Raw genomic sequence first — 23,707 nt, 5'->3', positions numbered from 1 at the left:
AGTCTGCTCTCCCAGTCCACCTTAGCCAATTCAGCCCTCATCCTATCATATTTCCCTCTGTTCAAACAGAGGACACTGGTATGGGACCCTACTTTCTCCTCTTCCATTTGTATCAGAAATACGACCATATTGTGATCACTTGACCCAAGAGGGTCCTTCACAAGAACATCCTTAATTCTACCTACCTCGTTACACATTACCAGATCTAAGATAACTCGTTCCCTCGTCGGTTCTGTAACATACTGTTCAAGGTAACTATCCCGACAGCATTCTAAGAACTCTTCCTCCATCCCACCCCTTCCAACTTGAGTCAACCAATCAATATGCAGGTTGAAGTCCCCCATGATTATTGCCGTTCCGTTTTTGCACGCATCCATTATTTGCTTGTTTATAGCCCTCCCCACCTCAACATTATTATTTGGGGGCCTGTAGACCACGCCTACTAGTGTCTTTCTCCCCCTACTATTCCTTATCTCTACTCATAACGATTCCACGTTTTGTTCCTTAGAGCCTATGTCATCCCTCACTACTACCCTGATATTATCTTTTATTAACAGAGCTACCCCACCACCTTTTCCTTCCTGTCTATTCTTCCTAAATGCCTGATACCCCTGGACATGGTTCTCCAAGTCAGTAGCCACCCTTTCGTGGGAGCCTTCCAAGTGCTGGAGCCGTTACAGCAGACAGAATATGGACAGGCTCCTCCAATAGTTGGTCCAGTCTGCACAGGGTCTCTTGCAACTCTGCGTGATATTCCCCTGGCTGCCTTGGCCCTCCGCTGAACTAAGATGGCGGCTGGTCTTCGCCCCGGGAGAACAAACCGGAGCTGCAAACGCGGAACCTGCAGGTCCGTATTCGTGATTTGAGGCTTTCAGCAGGTATTTAGAAACCCTCCCCGTTCACCCGCCGACTCCATCGGGCCCGCGCGTTTCCACATCTTTACCAGCTGCGGATGAGACAAAAGGATCCTCTCTTCCCTTCACCATCACTAACATCGCGCATGCTCCATACAATGTTCGGTACTGCGCCTGCGCACTGTTCCCCTATGGTGTAGAACTCCTACTCTATGGTATAGAACTCCCACTCACCTGATGAGGGAGCAGCAAGCGCTCCGAAAGCTAGTGGCTTTTGCTACCAAATAAACCTGTTGGACTTTAACCTGGTGTTGAGAGACTTCTTTCTGTGACTTGGCATTGCCAAGAGGTCTCTTAGGATTGATTCCAGAGACTCGTCATCTACTCAGGGCTTAGCAAGGGCCTGGCCTCCAGCAGTCTTCTGATTGTTAGAGGCCTTGGTTGTCATGGCTTCTGTCAACTGTGGATTTGTGTCAGTGAAACGTTCACTAGATTGCGACCCTGAGCCTATTCCAGGATTTGGACTCACCAAGGTCGTGTATGTATGCTGGTGGAGGATGCAAGTCAACGTTCTCTGAGAATTCTGAGGCATGCTCCTCGGAGGTGGGTTTGGGGCTGGGGTTGTGACTGGTCTGGCTTGTGCTCCTCCATTTCTTGCTGGTACCTGGAATAAACAAATGATTAATTAAACAGGCTCAGAAATTAAAGACCTCTCACAGTCTGAGGGCACAGCTGACAACTGCAGACTGGAAGCATCCTCGCTGACTTGTTTGAGTTGACCTATTTCACCCTCAGCAGTGTTGGGCATGCTCGACACCAGCCATCCCAGCTCGTATTTCCTCACACTGGGTCAAGACTCTGATATTAGCAATTCTTCCTCCTCACTTGGCCCCTTTTCACATGTTGAGGACATTCTTCTCCAGCAGAAATTCTGGAGGATTGATTGTGACCCCTGCGCTTACGTGAAGAGTTCAGGAACATGCATATATGTGGCAGCTCCTGAGCCCACCCTAGTAAGTGATTAAGAAATTGTTTAGCCTGTAACTGATATGAGATTGAGAGTGTAAAGTATCTGCTACACATTCAGTTCTGGTGCCCCATCTGCTGGTCTTGTGTAATGTTCCTTTGCACTCTAACTCTTACCTGATCTAGTATCCCTTTTGAGGGTGTCAGTTTGCAGTGAATAGATGGTGCACTAACCCAGGTGGAGTGCAGCAGATCATTCATCTTCCTACACTGCTGACTGGTTCTTTGTTGGCTGCCACAGACACTAACCTCTTCTGTGATTTCCTCCCAAGCTGCCATGGTTGGACAGGAGGGCATCCTGCTGGTATCCCTGAGAAACACCACCTCCTACCTTTCCTGGAGGAGTCTCCAGCGAAGCATTGCTGAACCATGAGGCCATGATGTCTTTCCTTGGACATTTTTGAATATGCAGGCTCTAAAGCTCCTGGTGTGCACTGAGTGAATGGCTGGCAGAGTGCTCTTTAAATATGGTGGCTAGACCTCTGACCCAATAAGGTAATGGCAGGACCTCAGTCAGGGAAGAGGTTACAGAATGAGGGTTTGCTTGTGGAAGGGGAATATCTCAGGATGTGTATGAGTCAACATGTTAATCTGTGAAAGTGGACTCAAGACGGGGGGGGTCAAATGGACAATGGGGCATTGGTACCTCCACCTCACAATGTCTATGGGCTATCAAGCAGAGATCCACCAGAGAAAAAATGGGATCAAGTGATAAGGGGGAGGACTGAGAGGTCTTTCAGGGACTTCTATTACTATTAAGGATTCTTAATGGTAAATGATTCGGCACTAATGGTGGGGTGGTTTCAATACTTTCACAGGGAGGGTGACACCTGGTCAAGACCAGTGAGATCTCTGCACCACCATATAGTAAGGGACTGAGGGCACAGCCTTGGGTGCACCAGTGTTGAGGAAAATCATGGAGATGGTATTGTTGCCTATCCTTACTGATTGTAGTCTGTGGGTTAGGAAGTCTAGGATCCAGTCTAGGCGAGGGGCAAGGTTGAGAAGGCAGGCCTTCATGAATAACCTCAACTGGTATGGAATTGAAACTGTCCTAGTTCTAATTTCACCCACCAGTGGAAACAACTTCCCTGCTTCTATCTTATCTATTCCCTTCATAATCTTATATGTTTTTATCAGATCTCCCCTCATTCTTCTGAATTCCAATGAGTATAGCCCCAGCCTACTCAGTCTCTCCTCATAAGCTAACCCTTTCAACTCCGGAATCAACCTAGTCAATCTCCTCTGCACCCCCTCCAGTGCCAGTATATCCTTTCTCAAGTAAGGAGACCAAAACTGTACACAGTACTCCAGGTGTGGCCTCACCAGCACCTTATACAGCTGCAACATAATCTCACTGTTTTTAAACTCCATCCCTCTAGCAATGAAGGACAAAATTCCATTTGCCTTCTTAATTACCGGCTGCACCTGCAAACCAACTCCTTGAGATTCTTGCACAAGGACACCCAGGTCCCTCTGCACAGCAGCATGCTGCAATTTTTTATCATTTAAATAATAGTCCATTTTGATCATCTGATCTAATTTCTCCTTATGTGGCTTATTGTCATATTTCGATTATTACAATTGTTGACTATCTTTCACAAATGAGACTGATTGCTTCTGAAGATGGCTGATGAAACCAAGTTGGGATCTGCAAACTTTATGACATGTAGGACATTTGTTGTCATGTGGGATATCTAGCCATATATTATTAATTGGAGTCAGAGTCATAGAGGTTTACAGCATGGAAACAGGCCCTTCGGCAAAACTAATTGCTCGCATTTGGCCCATATCCCTCGACACCCATCTTACCCATGTAACTGTCTAAATGCTTTTTAAAAGACAAAATTGTACCTGCCTCTACTATGCCTCTGGCAGCTCGTTCCAGACACTCACCATCATTTAGTGGATCATTTAAGGGCGGCACGGTAGCACGGTGGTTAGCACTGCTGCTTCACAGCTCCAGGGACCTGGGTTCGATTCCCGGCTTGGGTCACTGTCTGTGCGGAGTTTGCACATTCTCCTCGTGTCTGCGTGGGTTTCCTCCGGGTGCTCCGGTTTCCTCCCACAGTCCAAAGATGTGCGGGTTAGGTTGATTGGCCATGCTAAAATTGCCCTTTAGTGTCCTGGGATGTGTAGATTAGAGGGATTAGTGGGTAAAATATGTAGGGATATGGGGGTAGGGTCTGGGTGGGATTGTGGTCGGTGCAGACTCGATGGGCCGAATGGCCTCTTTCTGTACTGTAGGGTTTCTATGATTTCTATGATCCTCTGTGTGAAACAATTGTCCCTCTGGACGCTTTTGTATCTCTCCCCTCTCACCTTCACCCTATGCCCTCTAGTTTTAGACTCCCCTACCTTTGGGAAAAGATATTGACTATCTAGCTGATCTGTGCCCCTCATTATTTTATAGACCTCTATAAGATCACCGCTAAGCCTTCTACGCTCCAGAGAAACAAATCCCAGTCTATCCAGACTCTCCTTATAACTCAAACCATCAAGTCCTGGGAGCATCAAAGAACAAAGAACAGTACAGCACAGGAAACAGGCCCTTCGGCCCTCCAAGCCTGTGCCGCTCCTTGGTCCAACGAGACCAATCATTTGTATCCCTCCATTCCCAGGCTGCTCATGTGACTATCCAGGTAAGTCTTAAACGATGTCAGCGTGCCTGCCTCCACCACCCTACTTGGCAGCGCATTCCAGGCCCCCACCACCCTCTGTGTAAAAAACGTCCCTCTGATATCTGAGTTATACTTCGCCCCTCTCACCTTGAGCCCGTGACCCCTCGTGATCGTCACCTCCGACCTGGGAAAAAGCTTCCCACTGTTCACCCTATCTATACCCTTCATAATCTTGTACACCTCTATTAGATCTCCCCTCATTCTCCGTCTTTCCAAGGAGAACAACCCCAGTCTACCCAATCTCTCCTCATAGCTAAGACCCTCCATACCAGGCAACATCCTGGTAAACCTTCTCTGCACTCTCTCTAACGCCTCCACGTCCTTCTGGTAGTGCGGCGACCAGAACTGGACGCAGTACTCCAAATGTGGCCTAACCAGCGTTCTATACAGCTGCATCATCAGACTCCAGCTTTTATACTCTATACCCCGTCCTATAAAGGCAAGCATACTATATGCCTTCTTCACCACCTTCTCCACCTATGTTGCCACCTTCAAGGATTTGTGGACTTGTACACCTAGGTCCCTCTGTGTTTCTATACTCCTGATGACTCTGCCATTTATTGTATAACTCCTCCCTACATTATTTCTTCCAAAATGCATCACTTCGCATTTATCCGGATTAAACTCCATCTGCCACCTCTCCGCCCAATTTTCCAGCCTATTTATATCCTGCTGTATTGCCCGACAATGCTCTTCGCTATCCGCAAGTCCAGCCATCTTCGTGTCATCCGCAAACTTGCTGATTACACCAGTTACACCTTCTTCCAAATCATTTATATATATCACAAATAGCAGAGGTCCCAGTACAGAGCCCTGCGGAACACCACTGGTCACAGACCTCCAGCCGGAAAAAGACCCTTCGACCACTACCCTCTGTCTCCTATGGCCAAGCCAGTTCTCCACCCATCTAGCCACTTCTCCTTGTATCCCATGAGCCTTAACCTTCTTAACCAACCTGCCATGTGGGACTTTTCTGCACTCTTTCTACTTTAATAATATCCTTAAAGTCATGGTGTGTTGTTCGCGCTTCTTTGGCTTTTCCTCTTCAATTTGTCAGCATTGGGCTTCAAAATGCTCGGATCTTTGCCACAGACATTTGCTGCCATCTGATTTGATCCAGGGTGTTGGTCACCCAGGAGTTGATGCCAGTGTTGCATTTTGTTGACTTTCAGCACATCTTTGAAGTTCTTCTTCTGTCCTCCACTGATGTGTCAACCCTGACTGAGCTGGGAGAAGACTTGCTTTGAGAGTCTGATATCTGACATCTGAACTGTGTGACCATGCCAACGAAGCCGATGGTGGATGATCATAGCCTCAAAGCTTGTGATGGCCAGTAAGAGGACGTGGATACATCTGTCCTCCTATTTATATTGCAAGATCTACGGCAGACAGCATTGATGGCATGACTCCAATGCTTTGGGGTACCTCCTGTATGCTGTTCATGTTTCAACCCCATACAGTAAGATAGGGATCACAACTATATAGTGGTCCATGAGCTTGGTTTCCGTTTTCATGTCCTGATCTACAAACACTGGCTTCCTCAGATGATCAAAGGCTGTACCAGTTTATTCTTAAAATGTTACTGTGAAGTACTTTGGGGTGTTTCGTTATGATAAGGTGGCACAGTGGTTAGAACTACTCCTTCACAGCGCCAGGGACCCAGGTTCGACTTCCTTGGGTCACTGTCTATGTGGAGTCTGCACGTTCTCCCCGTGGCTGCGTGGGTTTCCTCTGGGTGCTCTGGTTTCCTCCCACAGTCCGAAAGACGTGCTGGTTAGGCGCATTGGCCACGCTAAATTCTCCCTCAGTGTCCCCGAACAGGCGCCGGAATGTGGAAACGAGGGGATTTTCACAATAGCTTTATTGCAGTGTTAATGTAAGCCTACTTGTGACACTAATAAATAAAACTTAAACTTAAATATAGGAATTTTTGAATAATTATTGTTATTCTACCTTATACCTCTGACTATTAGTGTGTGCTCGTGTGTGACCATGGCAGAACCAGGGATAACAAAGACAATTTTGGATACTGTTAAATAGTTCTGCTTAGATTTATATAAAATCTAGTGGAATTTATCTGCTTCAAGATTTAGAGATTAATTGTTAAAAGGATCTTTGACCTGTTGAATGAAATCAATTACTCCAAAGCTTGTCATTCCAAAAACTCCTCATGTTTGCAATAAATTTCAGAGATCCAGCTTGATTCTCAAATTTTAACTGCTTTATGTGATCATGGAGATTCTCTCTGAGAAGTCTCATTAGGGACGAAAAAACTCTAGAAGTTTTAAGCTAGTTGTCCTCAGCGGGACCTTGAAATACTTTTACTTGGCAAAATATGTTGTCAATAACATTATGGAAAATCTGAGCAAGTATCTAAGAACTTTTGCCCTTTTTTCATAAAATGAAACAATAGCTTTCAAGACATAAAAACACAGAAAATGGGAGGGGGCACACAAGTTGCTGATTTTGCTATTATGTGGTTGACAGATGTGAACTTTGAGCCAAATCTTGTGACTGCAAAGAAACAAGTGATAAACAACACGGGTATAAATAGCAGGGACAACTGGAAGCCCAACAGAGAATGCAAATCGAGCAGAAATAAGAGCTAAAGAAGAAGAGCAGAAAAGCACGTAAGGCATAATGTTTTATCATTCTTTTCATTAAACTAATTGATCTTCACATTCAGGATTTGCATTGAACTATTAAAATAAGTAAGGGGTATTTAAGAGTGCAAAGTGGAGTTTTTCCTTACTTTGTCAGAGTATTTCAGTTTAGTTTTTGAAAATTTAACTGAGCATGAATACAATAATGAAAATTATCCTTTTTTCTTAATCAGTCGTGTCATTCTATTTACTCAGTGAACGTACTGGATTTGATCACGCAGCTTCTGGTGAAAAGTCCGATCAGAACAATCCCAATATTGATTGCATTTATCAGTCTAAGTTTTAGTTTAATAAAATTTATTTGAAGCAATTGAATAAAGTTGACTGATTCTAGCTGTTTTTATATTAATTTCTAGAATTTGTTACGCATCTCCAATTTTTCTTACCATTTTTTTCTTTGGTACTTCTTTCCACTTTAACATCTTTAAATTTGGTAGAGTTGGTTTGTATTTTAATATATGCAGAAATTACTTTTATCTGACCACATTGAGATTCTAGACTCTCATAGCACAATATGTATGAAAGGAGCTTTTGTTATAGCGTCACAGGAGTCCATGCTTACCACAGGCATGCAGATACACAGTAACCGCACAAAATTCCAGCAGTGAAACTTGACAAACCACTGCTTTTGTCTGTGCAAATCTCTCTTGTTCATTGTCAACATTCAGAACTTTTTTTGTATGTAGATATCTAAACATGATTGCAAAATCACCACAGTCCCAGAGGCTATTCTCCCTTTTGAGGGGGAAAGTTGACTGGTGGTGATTTAACCTGAGGATTACCACACCCCAGGCGAGGGGCAAGGTTGAGAACACAGGCCTTCATGAATAACCTCAACTGGTATGGAATTGAAACTGTCCTGCTGGCATTTCTCAGCCTTCCAGCCAACTGAGCTAATTGACTCTGAATATAAAGTAGCTGTCACTGAATGTAAATGCAGTATGCCTTTGACAGTGGAGAAATCTCCTATTATGCAACAGGGTCCACTTTACAAACTTTTTATAGTTTCCTGGGTCTCACCTTGTTTCAATGCCATCTAATGCACAAAAATCCTACATTATCACTTTATATTTGACAGTTTTGTTTTACAATCTATAATTAACAGCCAATAATGTTTTTTAAGGACTGATCGTGGATAGAGGACAGTCAAGTTTGCAAAGATGCCATAATTTGGCTGCAAAGAATTGAAAAATCTACCTTTTCAGGTGGCATAAACATACTGGGTTACTGCAATTTTACAACCAAACACATTTTTATAAATCATTTCTGGGACATGGGCATTGCTGCCTGGCCCAGCATTTATTGCCCATCCCTAGTTGCCCTTGAGCTGAATGGCTTGCTAGACCATTTCAGAGGACAGTTGAGAGTCAACACTTTGCTGTGGCTCTGGAGTCACATGTAGGCCAGACCAGGTAAGGATGGTGAATTTCCTTCCCTATAGGGCATTCGTGAACCAGATGGGTTTTTCCAACAATCATTTCATGGTTATCAGTAGATTTTTAATTCCAGATATTTTAACTGAAATCCAAATTCCACCATCTGTCATGGTGGGATTCAAACCCAGGTCCCAAACCCTTGGCTGAGTTTCTGGATTAATAGTCTAGTGATAATACCGCTAGGCCATTGCCTCCATGAGGGTATGCCAGTCCTATTTAATAACCATAACAATGTTGAATACAGTCTGTCACAGGGCAGTAAAATCACAAACAGCACTCCAAAAAGTGCTGAGTTTATCTCATTAATGGGTTTATCTCATTTATGTGGAAAATTGCTCCTAACTTAATTCAGTTTTTTTTTACAAAGCATCACATTTCAGTACAAAGACATGAAAATGGAAAAGCTGTGTGGTTTGTGTTTCTGCAAACCTCACAAACCATTTGACAAACAGGACATGTTGCATGAAGAATAAATCCCTTGTCTGAGTGCTGGTGAAGCAACGATCTACCATTCTACATAGAGTCATATCTCACTTCTAGTTGCAATCAAGATAAATGACATTGTTATTGAAATTCCAAATGATAAGTATAAATAGATAGAATGTGGTTGTTTTATCAACAGTAAATAACTTCTCAAACATTTAGGGGGCAATCTTACCACAAAATTCTAAGTGCTGAATGAGCTTGAAAATGGGAGAGTTTCAGATCCTTTTTTTGGCAAGGCCACAAGTGAAATCTTACGCTACTTACCATCTATTTCCAGTAGGGGAGGGGGAGGGGCCTAAGCTCACCAGAAAACCAGCTACTCCCAGTAGAGGGCGCAATTGCGCATGCGCAGATCTTTCTGTTCTGTGCTACATAACAGATAGATCTGTCAGTCACCCCTGGATATTTCCCCTCCATCCACGCCAGTTGATCGCACAACCATCACCGCCCCCCCACCCCCCCCCCCCAACCCCTGCCCCGGGCCAGTCGAGTGCGCAGCTCCCCCCCCCCCCCCACCTGCTTCCTCACCCCATCATGACCTTTCTCGCTGAGGCACTGCCCCCTTTTGGCACTGCCCGGTGCTAGGCTGGCACTGCCAGTGTCCCAGGCTGGCACTGCCCAAGGGGCCCTGCCCCCAATTCCCGGGGGGGGTTAATGGCCTCCAGTCCTACCAGTGAGGCTATCACATTAGGTCACTGTTAATGGGGATCATACGTGATCCACGTTGGTGAGGACCTTCACCAGCAAGGCAGCTAAAGCAAGCGAACCCAGACGATTGCGTCCTGGGTGCTCTAATAATATTTAAATCTTCATTTAAATAGATTTAAATATTATAATCAGCCCTTCCCGGCACAAGGCTGATCTCGACAGAAATCCGGGCTCAAGAAGAACGCGAGAGATGAGAAATTGGATACGAACCTAATTTTTCATCTCATGCACGATCTTACTGGTTTTCCCCACCCATTGACTGGCGGAACGAGCAGCTAAAATCTCCCCCTCAGACTTCAACACTCCAGCTGTAGAAATCAAACCAAAAAATGCTGGGAACACCATCTGCGGGCCTACATGTGAAGTAAGGAACATAATTAACATTTCAGATCATGACTTTCAATTCAGGTGAAAGTTCTTTGAACTAAAATATTATTTTGTTTCTCTGCCCACTGATGTTGCCTAACATTTTCTGGTTTGATTTTGGAATTCCAGCCTCTCCAGTATTTCAAATTCTAGTTGTAGATCCCAGCATGGCTAATATGATCCCAAAATCACCAGCAAAGATCCTAGAACTCAGATGATACATGTAGGATTTGAGTCATCATTAAACAGTAGATTTACTAATTGAGTAGGAGGGCCTAATTTTCCAAAAGGTAATCTATTATTCTCTGGGGCAGATTCATGAGAACTCTATTTGCAGCATCTTTTTTAAAATCCAATTCAATCCAATCAAGTCCAATTCAGAGTCTCAACAAGTGAGACATTCCCAATCCAAGCTGACAAGACAGGACTCTCACCTCCTGTCTTGGGCTTGATCTACATGATCCAAGCTGATTGGAGTAGGCATTGCACCTCCTCCAAGGCTTGATCTCATTTGCATCCTGGCCAAAAGGCCGAGATGCCGCTCTTAAAAATTGCTTCAAATGAAGCTAAAATGTAACCTAAATGACTTCAGCCAAGTACAGCATGTCGATACTACACTTGATCTTAGCCAAAAGGCCGAGAAGCATCTTGTTTCAACTATTTTAATGTCAACTTGTCAACAGTGAAGTAAAATTGAAAAACTTAATGTTTTGGGTTGCTTGTGTATCCTAATCTTAAGTAATTTAATTAAGTTTCTTAATTCATTAAGAAAGTACTGTTTTTGTGGAGATGAATTCTTTGTTTTGTCCAATCAAAGCTCTCCCTTGCGGTGGTATACCAGAGACTGGTGCTGATCTGAAAAAGCCCGATCTCATTCTGAAAATAAACTGCCACAAGTGGATTTACTGTAAATTAAAATCTGTAAATATATGCTAAACCCAAAAGATGTTTTCTGAAGAAACAAAACTTCTGAAAGTTAGATCTAACCATGAATTTAATACTTTTCTTTCAGCCAAAGCCCTGTGCATTAATGCACAAAGGGCTGGGTGTTGCCCTGACTCTCTGCCTACTCCTGGTGGGGTGGGTGGAGAGTCAGGGACAATGTACGAAACCAACGCCATGGACCATTGGAGAGAAAACACCTATGAACGATTCTCTGGGTAAAGTGACTGTGGTGGCACTGCTTCAGGCTAGTTGACATTTCTGTCTGCGTCAGGGTGCCAGGTAAGAACTGCAAATTAAGCCCATTTATTCTTGATTACATCAATAAGCTAGAAGCATGTTAAACATTTTTCTGGATGGACTATAATATTATTCAGTATGCCCAAAGTCATTGGGAGTGGAGGAGGGGCAGGCATAGTCTGCCTTGACAAACCTTAAAGTCATCAGCGCTTGTCAAATTGGCAAACTATCAGCAGGACTGGAGATTCATTTTTGAAATAATTACCTGTTGTTAGAACGTTAAACAAAATCTGGCAAGTCATGATTAATAAGGACTCTCGCACCAGGATGCACACACTGCATTCCACTTGATTATGACTTTACCTTCTTCAAGTATTAGTTCAGGGAGCTCTCAGTAGTTTGCCACTTCATTATTAGGTAGCTCTTCCAAAGAGTTGGCACAGGTACAATGGCCCGAAAGGCTTCTTCTGTGTTGTATTATTCTACAATTCAAAACTTTTCTTTCTCCTTGCAAGTTTTACCAAAAGTAGTAGTCAGGAGAGGCCTTTTGTAACCTACAGGAAAACACTGCTCCCTTGTGGTGGAAAGCTAGAGTTGTCACATTTCAATTTTCACCATTGGCCTAAATTTATTCACACCTCCAAGCCATAGAATTTTACACAACCTATTTCCAGATCAGTTTGATTGTACGTATTAATCATGTTGTGAATTCTGTGGAATATTTATAACTGCTTCCAGTACAAGATAAAATAAATCATCTTTATCTCACCCCAACAGTTAATCTAAATCATTCAATCAGTTTCCCATCCACTCTAATAGTGCTCAGTGGCTTGTTACAGATAGTTTCAAACTGTTTTGATAGGTTTCTGAATACCATCTATTCTCAAACTTGAAATATCACTTCTTGCTATAGTTTTTAAAGACCCACTTAAAATCTATATAATCACTCGTATACCCAAGTTCAGTCATCCTTCCAATGCTTGGCACCGCTAAATTTAAAGTTTATTTATTAGTGTCACAAGTAGGCTTACATTAACACTGCAATGAAGTTACTGTGAAAATCCCCAACTGGGCACCCAGCTCAATTACAGCATTTACTTTCGTAAATAGCATTTATGCGCAGTATATAGAGTGGCCTCTTGTGGGTTTTGGGTTGGTGACTTAGCCTGCACATAATGCCTCAATATCAGTATTTCATTACTAAAAGGGAAATTTAAAGTATAAAGTTCTCCCCTCTTTTGTGAAAGAAAGTATTAGAGGCTAGTTCTCTGAATTTAAAAAGGCTTTGTTCAGTTAACTGTTAATTCAAATTTTGTAAAAATAAAATCTTGTGCTGCTTTATTCGTTATGTGATGACATTGTTCAACTTTTTTCAAGTAAAAGATTATTTTTAAATAACAGAACAAATAATAGCATTGCCCTAAATTTCCTTGACATTTTGCTAGGCTACTTCAAGTTAGTCTGAACTGCTTCCTCTCCACATTACATCCCACCTCCACCTACTTTCAGAAAACTGACCAAATTTATTGTCTGTCAGGCACTTGAGTGACCTGCTTCAGTCCTTCCTTGGGATTTAAAACCCCAATATTGAAAGCCCTGCCCTCCCAGGAGCTGCTAAGCAATTAGATGTTGGTAGCTCTCCAGTACAGGTAACACCACCAAGAGCGGTGGCTGCTTCCGGTATTACACAGGGGTCTTCACCAGAGATTGTCGTGGGATCCTATGAGAGAGGTGAGCGGGGAGGTTTAAAGGGGGAAGGATCACTGACGGTAGTGGATGTGAGGGGAAGTGAGTTGGATAGAAGGGAAGGAGGGAGGCCTCAGGAATAATGACCTTTAGGTGGCTCATTAATGAGGTTCCCTGCATCAGCTCCTTCCACTGATGTAATGGGGGTCAATGGCTGGCGACAATGGGGTGAGTGGCTCAGCCATCATCTAACCTGAAAGCTCTATTAAATTCAACCCTATGTGATTAAATATTAATGCCACTTGGGATAATGAAAGGTGGACAATAATTACTCCCTTGCAAATGCTGCCCAGGAACACTTTTTAAAAATTCTACAGCCAGAATTGCAAATTTAGTGCAATACTCAACCAGGTTTGGAAACTTCAGATAAATGATCATTTTCATCTGGGTAACATTTTGGACAAAGTTATTTCTCCTAATTTTCCTTCCCCCAATCAACTAATTCTTTATAACTTGCATTTATATAGTATCTTTAACTTAGTGAAACACCCCAACTCATATAAACCTTGGCTAAGTTACTTTAGCATTCCATCTTCAGTTTGCGATTTTTAAAGTAATTTATCATTTCAGTTTGAAGCACCTGCAAGAAAAATTAGAGAACAATGGATTTGAGAACATCTCCTACATGGTAGTAAATCACCAAGGGAATTCCTCACGTGAAAGCTACAAACTTCTAAAATCAAGCGTGAAATCAGAAAAAATTCCTGTGTTTCAACAAGAAGTTAACCAGCCTGACGTTTGGAAGCTGCTCCAAGGCAAAAAGGATGATTTCTTTATCTATGACAGGTTTGTTACACCATTATATTGCTATCCAATAGTTTACTTTTGAAATGAGTCCACAGTGTATCAATATACTGTCGCACTGTTTCTCATCACAAATTGCAGTGAAACTATACTAACACAACATGGAACTCAGTCTTCTCTGTAAGTGCATCTTGAAAGGATGCACTTGTTAAAAGTATAAAGATTCTGAGGTTAGCTTCTGCCCCTCTTTGTTCAGACCACATTAGATTAAACTGGGCCTAAATGACAAGCATCTGTCAAAAGATATTCCACTTTTCAGGAGTGGGTGAATGAGAGAAATATCCATCTGATTTGTCCTCTTTCTTTGTGGTAAAATGATGGTCTTCTGTTCAATATCTCTCTAAACTGATAGGCCTAAATCTGGATTTCTGTTCTAAAATCTCCCACAAGGGGAAACATCCTCCAAGGATTTTTCCTGTCGAGCCCCTTCAGAATCTTATATGTTTCAATAAGATCACTTCTCATTCTTCTAAACTCCAATGATCAACCCTTCCTTATAAGGCAGCCCCTTCATCCCAGGAATCAGCCTAGTGAACCTTGTCTGAACTGGAAAATTCTGACTGTCGGCTCCGTTTCTCTCTCCACAGATGTTTCTGATATTTCTCAGCATTTTTGCTTTTATTTCAGATTTCAGATTTTTTAATGTAATCTAAGAGGAGACTCTATCAACAGGTTCAAAAATGTTCTAGGGTAGTCTTTGAAAGGTTGCAGCAACCTTCTGCAATGGTTTGTCAATATCGCTTTGCCGAGCAATTGCTCCACAATTAGCTACGTTACAAGAGACACACATTTCTTTCCTTCCAGCACTGCATTTAAATTTGAATCATCAGTGTGTAAAAATCTAACAAACTGCTCATTGTTCTTTAAACAGCTGTGGCAAACTGACTTACCACCTGGAACTGCCGTACACCAGCCTATCCCAATTATATGTGGAGCATGCAATAAGGAAAACATATTGTCAAGCAATATGCACCAACTGCTCTTTAGAGGTAAGCATCAAACCATAAATTTAATTTTATTAACCAAAAGCTAGGAGATGTGTTGTTTCACTGGTTGGCGACCTGTAACCAGTGGGGTTCCACAGGGATCAGTGCTGGGACTGCAACTGTTTACAATATATATTAATGACTTGGGGAGGAAGGAAGTGAATGAACTGTAGCCAGATTTGCAGATGACGCAAAATAGGTGGAAAGGCAAGTTGTGAGAGGGATACAAGCTGTTTACAAAGAGATATTGATAGGCTAAGTAAGTGGGCAAAAAGTTGGCAAATGTGGGAAAATGTTTAGTTGTTGATTTTGGAAGGGAGAACAAAAGAACAGAATATTATGTAAATGGGGGTACTTTACAGAAAGCTGCAACACAAAGGACTTGGGGGTACTTGTGCACGAAACACAGAAAGCTAGCACACAGCAGATAATCAGGAAGGCTAATGGAATGTTAGCCCTTATTTCAAGGGGGCTGGAGTGTAAGTCAGGAAGTCTTGCTGCAACTGTATAAGGTACCAGAGAAACCACATCTGGAGCACTGAGCAGTTTTGGTCCCCTTATTTAAGGAAAGATATTTAATTGGAGGCAATTCAGAGAAGGTTCACTGGGATGATCCCCAGTACAGAGGGAATGTCTTATGAGGAAAGGTTAAACAAGTCGGGTAACCAGACAGACGTTATTGTCCACATTGGTGCAAATGACGTAGGCAGAAAGAGCAGGGAGGTCCTGCGAGAGCAATTCAGGGAGTTGGGGAGTCGGCTAAAAATCAGGGCCTCGAGGGTAGCGATCTCTGGACTACTCCCAGTGCCACAAGCTAGTGGGGCTAGGAACAGGGAGGCTGCACAGCTGAACGCGTGGCTAAAGGACTGGTGCAGGAGGGAGGGTTTCGAATTCGTGGATCACTGGGAAGTCTTCAAGACAGGATGGCACCTGTACAAGGACAGGTTGCACCTAAACTGGAGGGGTATGAATATCCTAGCTGGGAGTTTTGCTACTGTGGTTCGGGTGGGTTTAAACTAATATGGCAGGGGGGTGGGGATCAGAAGAATAGGTCAATAAGCATAGAGGCTGGGGACGAGGTTGGGGCCAAGACAAGGCTATCTAAGAGGAAGAGCATTCTGGGGGAGGATGACCTCAGTGGGCCTGGAGTTCTGGAGTGCAGCTGCTTCAATGCAAGGAGCGTCACGGGCAAGACAACGAGCTTAGAGCCTTAATGCTTGCGCGGAACTTGGATGTGGTTGCAGTGACGGAGACTTGGTTAAAAGAAGGACAGGGCAGCTGAATATTCCGGGGTATAAGTGTTTTAGGCGAGACAGAGGAGGGGCGAGGAGAGGTGGGGGAGTAGCAATGCTGGTTAGGGAGCATATTACAGCGGTACAGAGGGTGGACAATATGGAAGGGTCAGGTAACGAGTCACTGTGGGTGGAGCTCAGAAACAGGAAGGGTGCGGTCACTATGCTGGGGGTATACTACAGGCCTCCCAACAGCCCACGGGAAGTTGAGGAACAGATATGTAAGGAGATTCTGGGCAGGTGCAGAAAAAATAGGGTTGTTGTAGTGGGAGACTTTAATTTCCCTTGTATAGACTGGAAATCGCTTAGGGCTGGGGGCCTGGACGGGGAAGAATTTATAAAATGCGTACAGGAAGGTTCTTTGGAACAATATGTTGACAGTCCAACCAGAGAGGGGGCTATACTAGACCTTGTACTGGGGAATGAGCCTGGTCAGTTCATCAAAGTTGCAGTAGGGGAACATGTGGCAAATAGTGACCACAATTCTGTAAACTTTAGGATAGTAATGGAAAAAGATGAGTGTTGTCCTATGGGTAAGGTACTGAATTGGGGGAAGGCTAACTACAGCCGGATTAGGCAGGATTTGGTGGCTGTTGATTGGGAGAGGCTGTTCGAAGATAAATCCACATCTGGCATGTGGAAGTCTTTTAAGGAGCAGTTGATAGGACTGCAGGACAGGCATGTGCCTGTAAAGAGGAAGGACAGGAAAGGTAGGATTCGAGAGCCGTGGATAACCAGTGAAATTGTGGGTCTAATCAAAAAGAAAAAAGAGGCATACATGAGGTCCAGGCAGCTAAAAACAGATGGAGCACTGGAGGAATACAGAGAAAGTAGAAAATAACTCAAACAGGGACTTAGAAGGGCAAAAAGGGGTCAACAAATGTCTTCGGCAGACAGGATTAAGGAGAATCCTAAGGCATTTTATACATACGTTAGGAACAAGAGCGTTGTTAGGGAAAGAATCGGACCTCTCAGGAACAAAGGAGGGGAATTATGCTCAGAACCAAAGGAAGTAGGTGAGATCCTAAATGAATACTTTGCATCAGTATTCACAAAGGAGAGGGACATGTTGACTGGTAGTGTCTCAGAGGGATGGGTTGACCCGTTAGAAAAAATCGCAATTACAAGGGAGGAAGTGTTAGGTTTTTTAGGAAACATTAAGACAGACAAATCCCCAGGGCCAGATGGCATCTATCCTAGACTCCTCAGGGAGGCGAGAGATGCAATTGCTGGGCCTCTAACAGAAATCTTTGTCTCTTCACTGGACACAGGTGAGGTGGAAATGCCGGCGTTGGACTGGGGTAAACACAGTAAGGAGTCTAACAACACCAGGTTAAAGTCCAACAGGTTTAGTGGCGTTTGCTACCAAATAAACCTGTTGGACTTTAACCTGGCGTTGTTAGACTCCTCACAGGTGAGGTCCCAGAGGATTGGAGGATAGCAAATGTGGTCCCATTATTTAAGAAGGGTAGCAAGGATAACCCGGGTAATTATAGGCCGGTGAGCTTGACGTCCGTGGTAGGGAAGTTGTTGGAGAAGATTCTTGGAGATAGGATATATGCGCATTTAGAACTGAATAATCTCATTAGCGATAGACAGCATGGTTTTGTACGAGGGAGGTCATGCCTCACAAATTTGGTTGAGTTTTTTGAGGAGGTGACAAAAACGATTGACGAGAGACGGGCCGTGGATGTCATCAATATGGATTTTAGTAAAGCGTTTGACAAGGTCCCTCATGGCAGGCTGGTGCAAAAGGTTAAATCCCACGGGATAAAAGGTGAGCTAGCTAGATGGGTGGAGAACTGGCTTGGCCATAGAAGACAGAGGGTAGCAGTGGAGGGGTCTTTTTCTGGTTGGAGGTCTGTGACTAGTGGTGTTCCGCAGGGCTCTGTACTGGGACCTCTGCTGGAACATTGGGCGGAGAAATGGCAGATGGAATTTAATCCAGATAAATGCGAAGTGATGCATTTCGGTAGATCTAATGTAAGGGGGAGCTGTACAGTAAATGGCAGAACCATCAGGTGTGTACACACACAGAGGGACCTGGATGTACAAGTCCACAGATCCTTAAAGGTGGCAGCACAGGTGGAGAGGGTGGTGAAGAAGGCATATGGCATGCTTGCCTTTATTGGACGGGGCATAAAATATAAAAGTTGGCATATGACGTTGCAGCTGTATAGAACAATGGTTAGGCCACATTTGGAATACTGCGTCCAGTTCTGGTCGCCACACTACCAGAAGGACGTGGAGGCTTTGAAGAGAGTACAGAGAAGGTTTACCAGGATGTTGCCTGGTATGGAGGGTCTTAGCTATGAGGAGAGATTGGGTAAACTGGGGTTGTTCTCCCTGGAAAGACGGAGGATGAGGGGCGACCTAATAGAGGTGAATAAAATTATGAAGGGCATAGATAGAGTGAACAGTGGGAAGTTTTTTCCCAGGTCGGAGATGACGAACACAAGGGGTCACGGGTTCAAGGTGAGGGGGGCAAGGTTCAACACAGATGTCAGGGGGACGTATTTTACACAGAGGGTGGTGGGGGCCTGGAATGCACTGCCAAGCAAGGTGATTGAGGCGGACACGCTGGGATCGTTTGAGACTTATCTAGATAGCCACATGAACAGACTGGGAATAGAGGGATAGAAAAGAATGGTCTAGTGGGCACATGAGCGGCGCAGGCTTGGAGGGCCGAAGGGCCTGTTCCTGTGCTGTATTGTTCTTTGTTCTTTGTTCTACTCATTGGAGTTTAGAAGAATGAGAGATGATCTCATTGAAACAAATAGGATTCTTAAGGGGCTTGACAGGGTAAATGCTGAGAAGATGTTTCTCCTCATGGGAGAGCCCAGGACCAGAGGGCAGAGTCTCAGAATGAAGGGGCGCCAATTTAAGACTGAGATGAGGAGGGATTTCTTCTCTCAGAGGGCTGTGAGTCTTTGGAGGAATTAAGGGTTACGGGGAAAGGACAGGAAAGTGGATGTGAAGAATGTTGGATCAGCCATGATCCTTTTGAATGGCGGAGGAGACTCGAGGGGCTGAACAGCCTCCTCCTGTTCCTATTTCTTCTAGACATATGGAAAGCGATTTTACCGAAAAAAAAACCTAAGTGCTCAACACAGGAATGCAGGAATATTTCCTGCTTGTTTTTTTGGCAAGCTTAGTTGAATGAATTTCTGGCACTCTGTGCAACACTTGTGACTAATAAATAAAACTTAAAACTTAACTTAAAGGAGCACTAGGATACGGTGACCATGCAATTAGAAATGGTGATCATGAATCCATCATTGATTGTCTGAAAACTCATCAGATTCACATATCTTTTCGGGAAGGCAATCTGCTGTCCTTGCCTGATCTGGCCATTGTGACTCCAGATCCACAATCGTGTGGCTGAATCTCAACTGCCCTCTGAAATGGATAAGCAATTCAAGGGTAATGTGGGATGGGCAACAAATACTGGCCTTGCCAGTGACACGCACATCCCGTGAAAGAACAAATGATCTCAGCACAAGGCACTCAGTCAGAAAGAAAAAGCTTTGCATTTCTATAGCACCTTTCATGGCCATAAGACACACCAAAGCATTTTAAGCCATTGAAGTACTTTTGAAGGGTAGTTCGTCACTGTTGTAATGTTACAAATGCAGCAGCCAATTATGCACAGCAAGATCCAGCAAACAGCAATATTATATAATGACCAGATAGCTTTATTTTAGTTAACTTCCTTGTCTAAGTTTAATGCAATTAGAGGATCATCTTTACACCATTTTAAATGTTCTGTCTTTGTACCTGCAGCACCATCCTGCAGCATGTAGTGGAAGAAACGGCAAGGAAGAAACAAAACCTGACACAATGGAACAACCCAGACAGACTGTCCATAAGGAAGTTAATGAGGATTTGGCAGGAAGGCAACATAATCAAAACCTGTCAGACCACATACACTTAGGGCAAGGTAAACATGAACATCACAAAAAGCATCACCATAACCGTCAAATTGTGTTAGCAGCAGGAAGTTCTGGCTCTGTTGCAGATAATGGCCCACAACAGCGAAATCTGTGAAAAAGTAAAATAACATGAAAGAAGGAGTTCAAATGAAAGCCCGATGGCCTGTCAGAGCTAACAGGGATGAGATGATGCTGATACTGACGTCAGCAGCTCGGTGGCAAGTCCTCCAATAACGAAGTGACTTGACAGTGACGGGCACAGTCGTCATCCTGATTGTGACAGGAACAGGGAAAGCTGACCGAAGGCAGCCTCTCTGAATCCTGACAATGACGACTGATTCCTGTTCTCTGACCACAAGATCGAGTGAGGCAGAGCCAATGAGAATCTTGACAAGGAGGTCAAAGCTGACAATGACAAAATGGGCAGCAATGAACGGTCCGTTAGGAATGTAAATTGCTACCTGTTCTCATAAAGCTTTGAAAACCCCATGTTGAATTTCAGCTTTAAGGTTCTCTCCAACCCCTCTTTTCCACCTTGAGGGCTGAGCAGCTGCCAAACAGTATTATGAGGCCAATTCCGATTAGATCTTATCGCTGTTGCTTGTTTTCCAAATCCTTGTGGTTGCCTCTGTGAGAAGAGCAGCATAAACTATGCTCTAGGAGCTGCGATTTGATGTAAGGCAAACACAAAGGGAAGATAAGTGAAGCAGAGAAGCTAATCTGCATTATACACAACAACTTTGCAACTAGATGAGTATACTAGTACTTTTGATCTATCATTTTTTCTACAATAATTTTGAGACAAAGTGATTTTTCTACTTTTTGTCTTCCTCTAAAACATTTTTCATTTCAATTCCAACAAAAAAAGAAAATGTTTTAGGACAAATTAGCAAATAACACCCAAATTTACTGCATTAGATACAACCAGTGTGACATAAGTTGGGGTCATTATCATGCACATTGCAATTGCAACTCAGTCCTACTCTACACTCTAATTTGAAATATGGACAACAAATAAATCTTATATTAAAATCATGGAACACCAGCTATTAAGCTTTGGGTTTTATTGATAATAATAGAAGATTTTATTGTGATGAAATGAAAGACCATTGTGGTGTGTTTGGAAGCAGGTGCCATATTTTATGATGGTTACCGGGGAAACTACTAACCCTCGTGTACCTGAATCTCTGTATGGTAAATGTTGACAAGATTAGATATATTGGAAAGTCTGCAATGCACTGGAAGTATTCACAACAAGATTTCAATAAAATTTCTGTTTCTGAAAAGCAATGTTTTGTATTTCTGTAAAGAGATCCATCAATGGTCATGTTTAATACAGGCCTATTGGTATTGAAAAAAGTGCTGTAGACACTGAGATTTAGGTATTGAACAAATTGTTCAGGCTGCTGACTGACAAATCTATCACTTCATCTGAAGGTCTTGAAAGAAATGACTAGTGAGTTTCATAGAATCATACCGTGTAGAAGAGGCCCTTCGGCACATTGAGTCTGCACCGACACGTGAAGCACCTGACCACCCACCTCATCCCATTTACCAGCACTTGGCCCATAGCCTTGAATGTTATGGCATGCCAAGTGCTCATCCAGGTACCTTTTAAAGGATGTGAAGCAACTCGCCTCTACCACCCTCTCAGGCAGCACATTCTAGACTGTCACCACCATCTGGGGAAAAAAGTTCTTCCTCACATTCCCCGTAAACCTCCTGCCCCTCACCTTGAACTTGTATCATGTCGTGACTGACCCTTCAACTAAGGGGAGCAGATGCTCCCTATCCACTCTGTCCATGTCCCTCATAATCTTGTACATCTCAGTCAGGTCACCCCTTCACCGTTTTCTCTGCTTCATTGAAAGAAACCCAAGCCGACGCAACCTTTCTTCATGTTCCATCTGCACCCCTCCAGTGCAATTACATCCTTCCTATAACATGGCGACCAGAACCGCACACAATACTCGAGTTCTGGCCTCATCAAAGTTCTACACAACTCCAACAATACTTCCCTGTTTTTGTAATCTATGCCTCGATTGATAAAAGCAAGAGTCCCACATGCCTTTTTCACCACCCTACTAACATGCCCTTCCATCTTCAGAGATCTATGAACAAACACGCCATGGTCCCTTTGTTCCACAGAACTTCTTAGTGTCATGCCATTCATTGAATGCTTCCTTGTCAAATTACTCTTTCTGAAGTCTATCAAGTAAAGTTTATTTATTACTCACAAGTAGGCTTACATTAACACTACAATGAAGTTACTGTGAAACTCCTCTCGTTGCCACACTCCGGCTCCCGTTCAGGTACACTGAGGCAGAATTTAGCATGGCCAATGCACCTAACCAGCACATCTCTGGACGTGGGAGGAAACCAGAGCACCTGGAGAAACCCACGCAGACACGGGGAGAACGTGCAGACTCCACACAGAGTGACCCAAGCCGGGGATCAAACCCAGGTCCCTGGCGCTGTGAGGCGGCAGTGCTAGCAACCACTGTGCCAACTTCACCTCACACTTTTCAGGGTTAAATTCCAACTGCCACTTATTTGCCTATTTGACCATCCCGTCTATATCTTCTTGTAGCTCAAGACATTCAGACTTACTGTTAACATAGAACATAGAACAGTACAGCACAGAACAGGCCCTTCGGCCCACGATGTTGTGCCGAGCTTTATCTGAAACCAAGATCAAGCTATCCCACTCCCTATCATCCTGGTGTGCTCCATGTGCCTATCCAATAACCGCTTAAATGTTTCTAAAGTGTCTGACTCCACTATCACTGCAGGCAGTCCATTCCACACCCCAACCACTCTCTGCGTAAAGAACCTACCTCTGATATCCGTCCTGTATCTCCCACCACGAACCCTATAGTTATGCCCCCTTGTAATAGCTCCATCCACCCGAGGAAATAGTCTTTGAACGTTCACTCTATCTATCCCCTTCATCATTTTATACACCTCTATTAAGTCTCCCCTCAGCCTCCTCCGCTCCAGAGAGAACAGCCCTAGCTCCCTCAACCTTTCCTCATATGACCTACCCTCCAAACCAGGCAGCATCCTGGTAAATCTCCTCTGCACTCTTTCCAGCGCTTCCACATCCTTCTTATAGTGAGGTGACCAGAACTGCACACAATATTCCAAATGTGGTCTCACCAAGGTCCTGTACAGTTGCAGCATAACCCCACGGCTCTTAAACTCCAACCCCCTGTTAATAAAAGCTAACACACTATAGGCCTTCTTCACAGCTCTATCCACTTGACTGGCAACCTTTAGAGATCTGTGGATATGGACCCCAAGATCTCTCTGTTCCTCCACAGTCTTCAGAACCCTACCTTTGACCCTGTAATCCACATTTAAATTTGTCCTACCAAAATGAATCACCTCACATTTATCAGGGTTAAACTCCATTTGCCATTTTTCAGCCCAGCTTTGCATCCTATCTATGTCTCTTTGCAGCCTACAACAGCCCTCCACCTCATCCACTACTCCACCAATCTTGGTGTCATCAGCAAATTTACTGATCCACCCTTCAGCCCCCT

General features: G+C 43.7%; 1 protein-coding gene and 1 non-coding gene across 2 annotated transcripts; one reads left to right on the top strand and one right to left on the bottom strand.

Moving 5' to 3' along the window:
- The first annotated feature begins 7,048 nt into the window (after positions 1-7,048).
- LOC144495205 (selenoprotein P-like) lies at positions 7,049-21,448 on the top strand. Its single transcript, XM_078215266.1, has 5 exons — positions 7,049-7,191; positions 11,233-11,444; positions 13,719-13,934; positions 14,824-14,941; positions 20,014-21,448. Exons 2-5 carry the CDS (start codon positions 11,251-11,253, stop codon positions 20,275-20,277), a joined length of 792 nt encoding a protein of 263 aa, XP_078071392.1. The 5' UTR covers positions 7,049-7,191; positions 11,233-11,250; the 3' UTR covers positions 20,278-21,448.
- LOC144495448 (U2 spliceosomal RNA) lies at positions 10,676-10,868 on the bottom strand. Its single transcript, XR_013498279.1, has one exon. It is a non-coding gene; the product is annotated as a U2 spliceosomal RNA (small nuclear RNA).
- Positions 21,449-23,707: the final 2,259 nt, after the last annotated feature.

Source organism: Mustelus asterias, chromosome 6, assembly GCF_964213995.1.
Source record: "Mustelus asterias chromosome 6, sMusAst1.hap1.1, whole genome shotgun sequence".
In the NCBI taxonomy this organism is placed as follows: Eukaryota; Metazoa; Chordata; class Chondrichthyes; order Carcharhiniformes; family Triakidae; genus Mustelus; species Mustelus asterias.
This window is presented reverse-complemented; position numbering and strand designations above follow the sequence as displayed.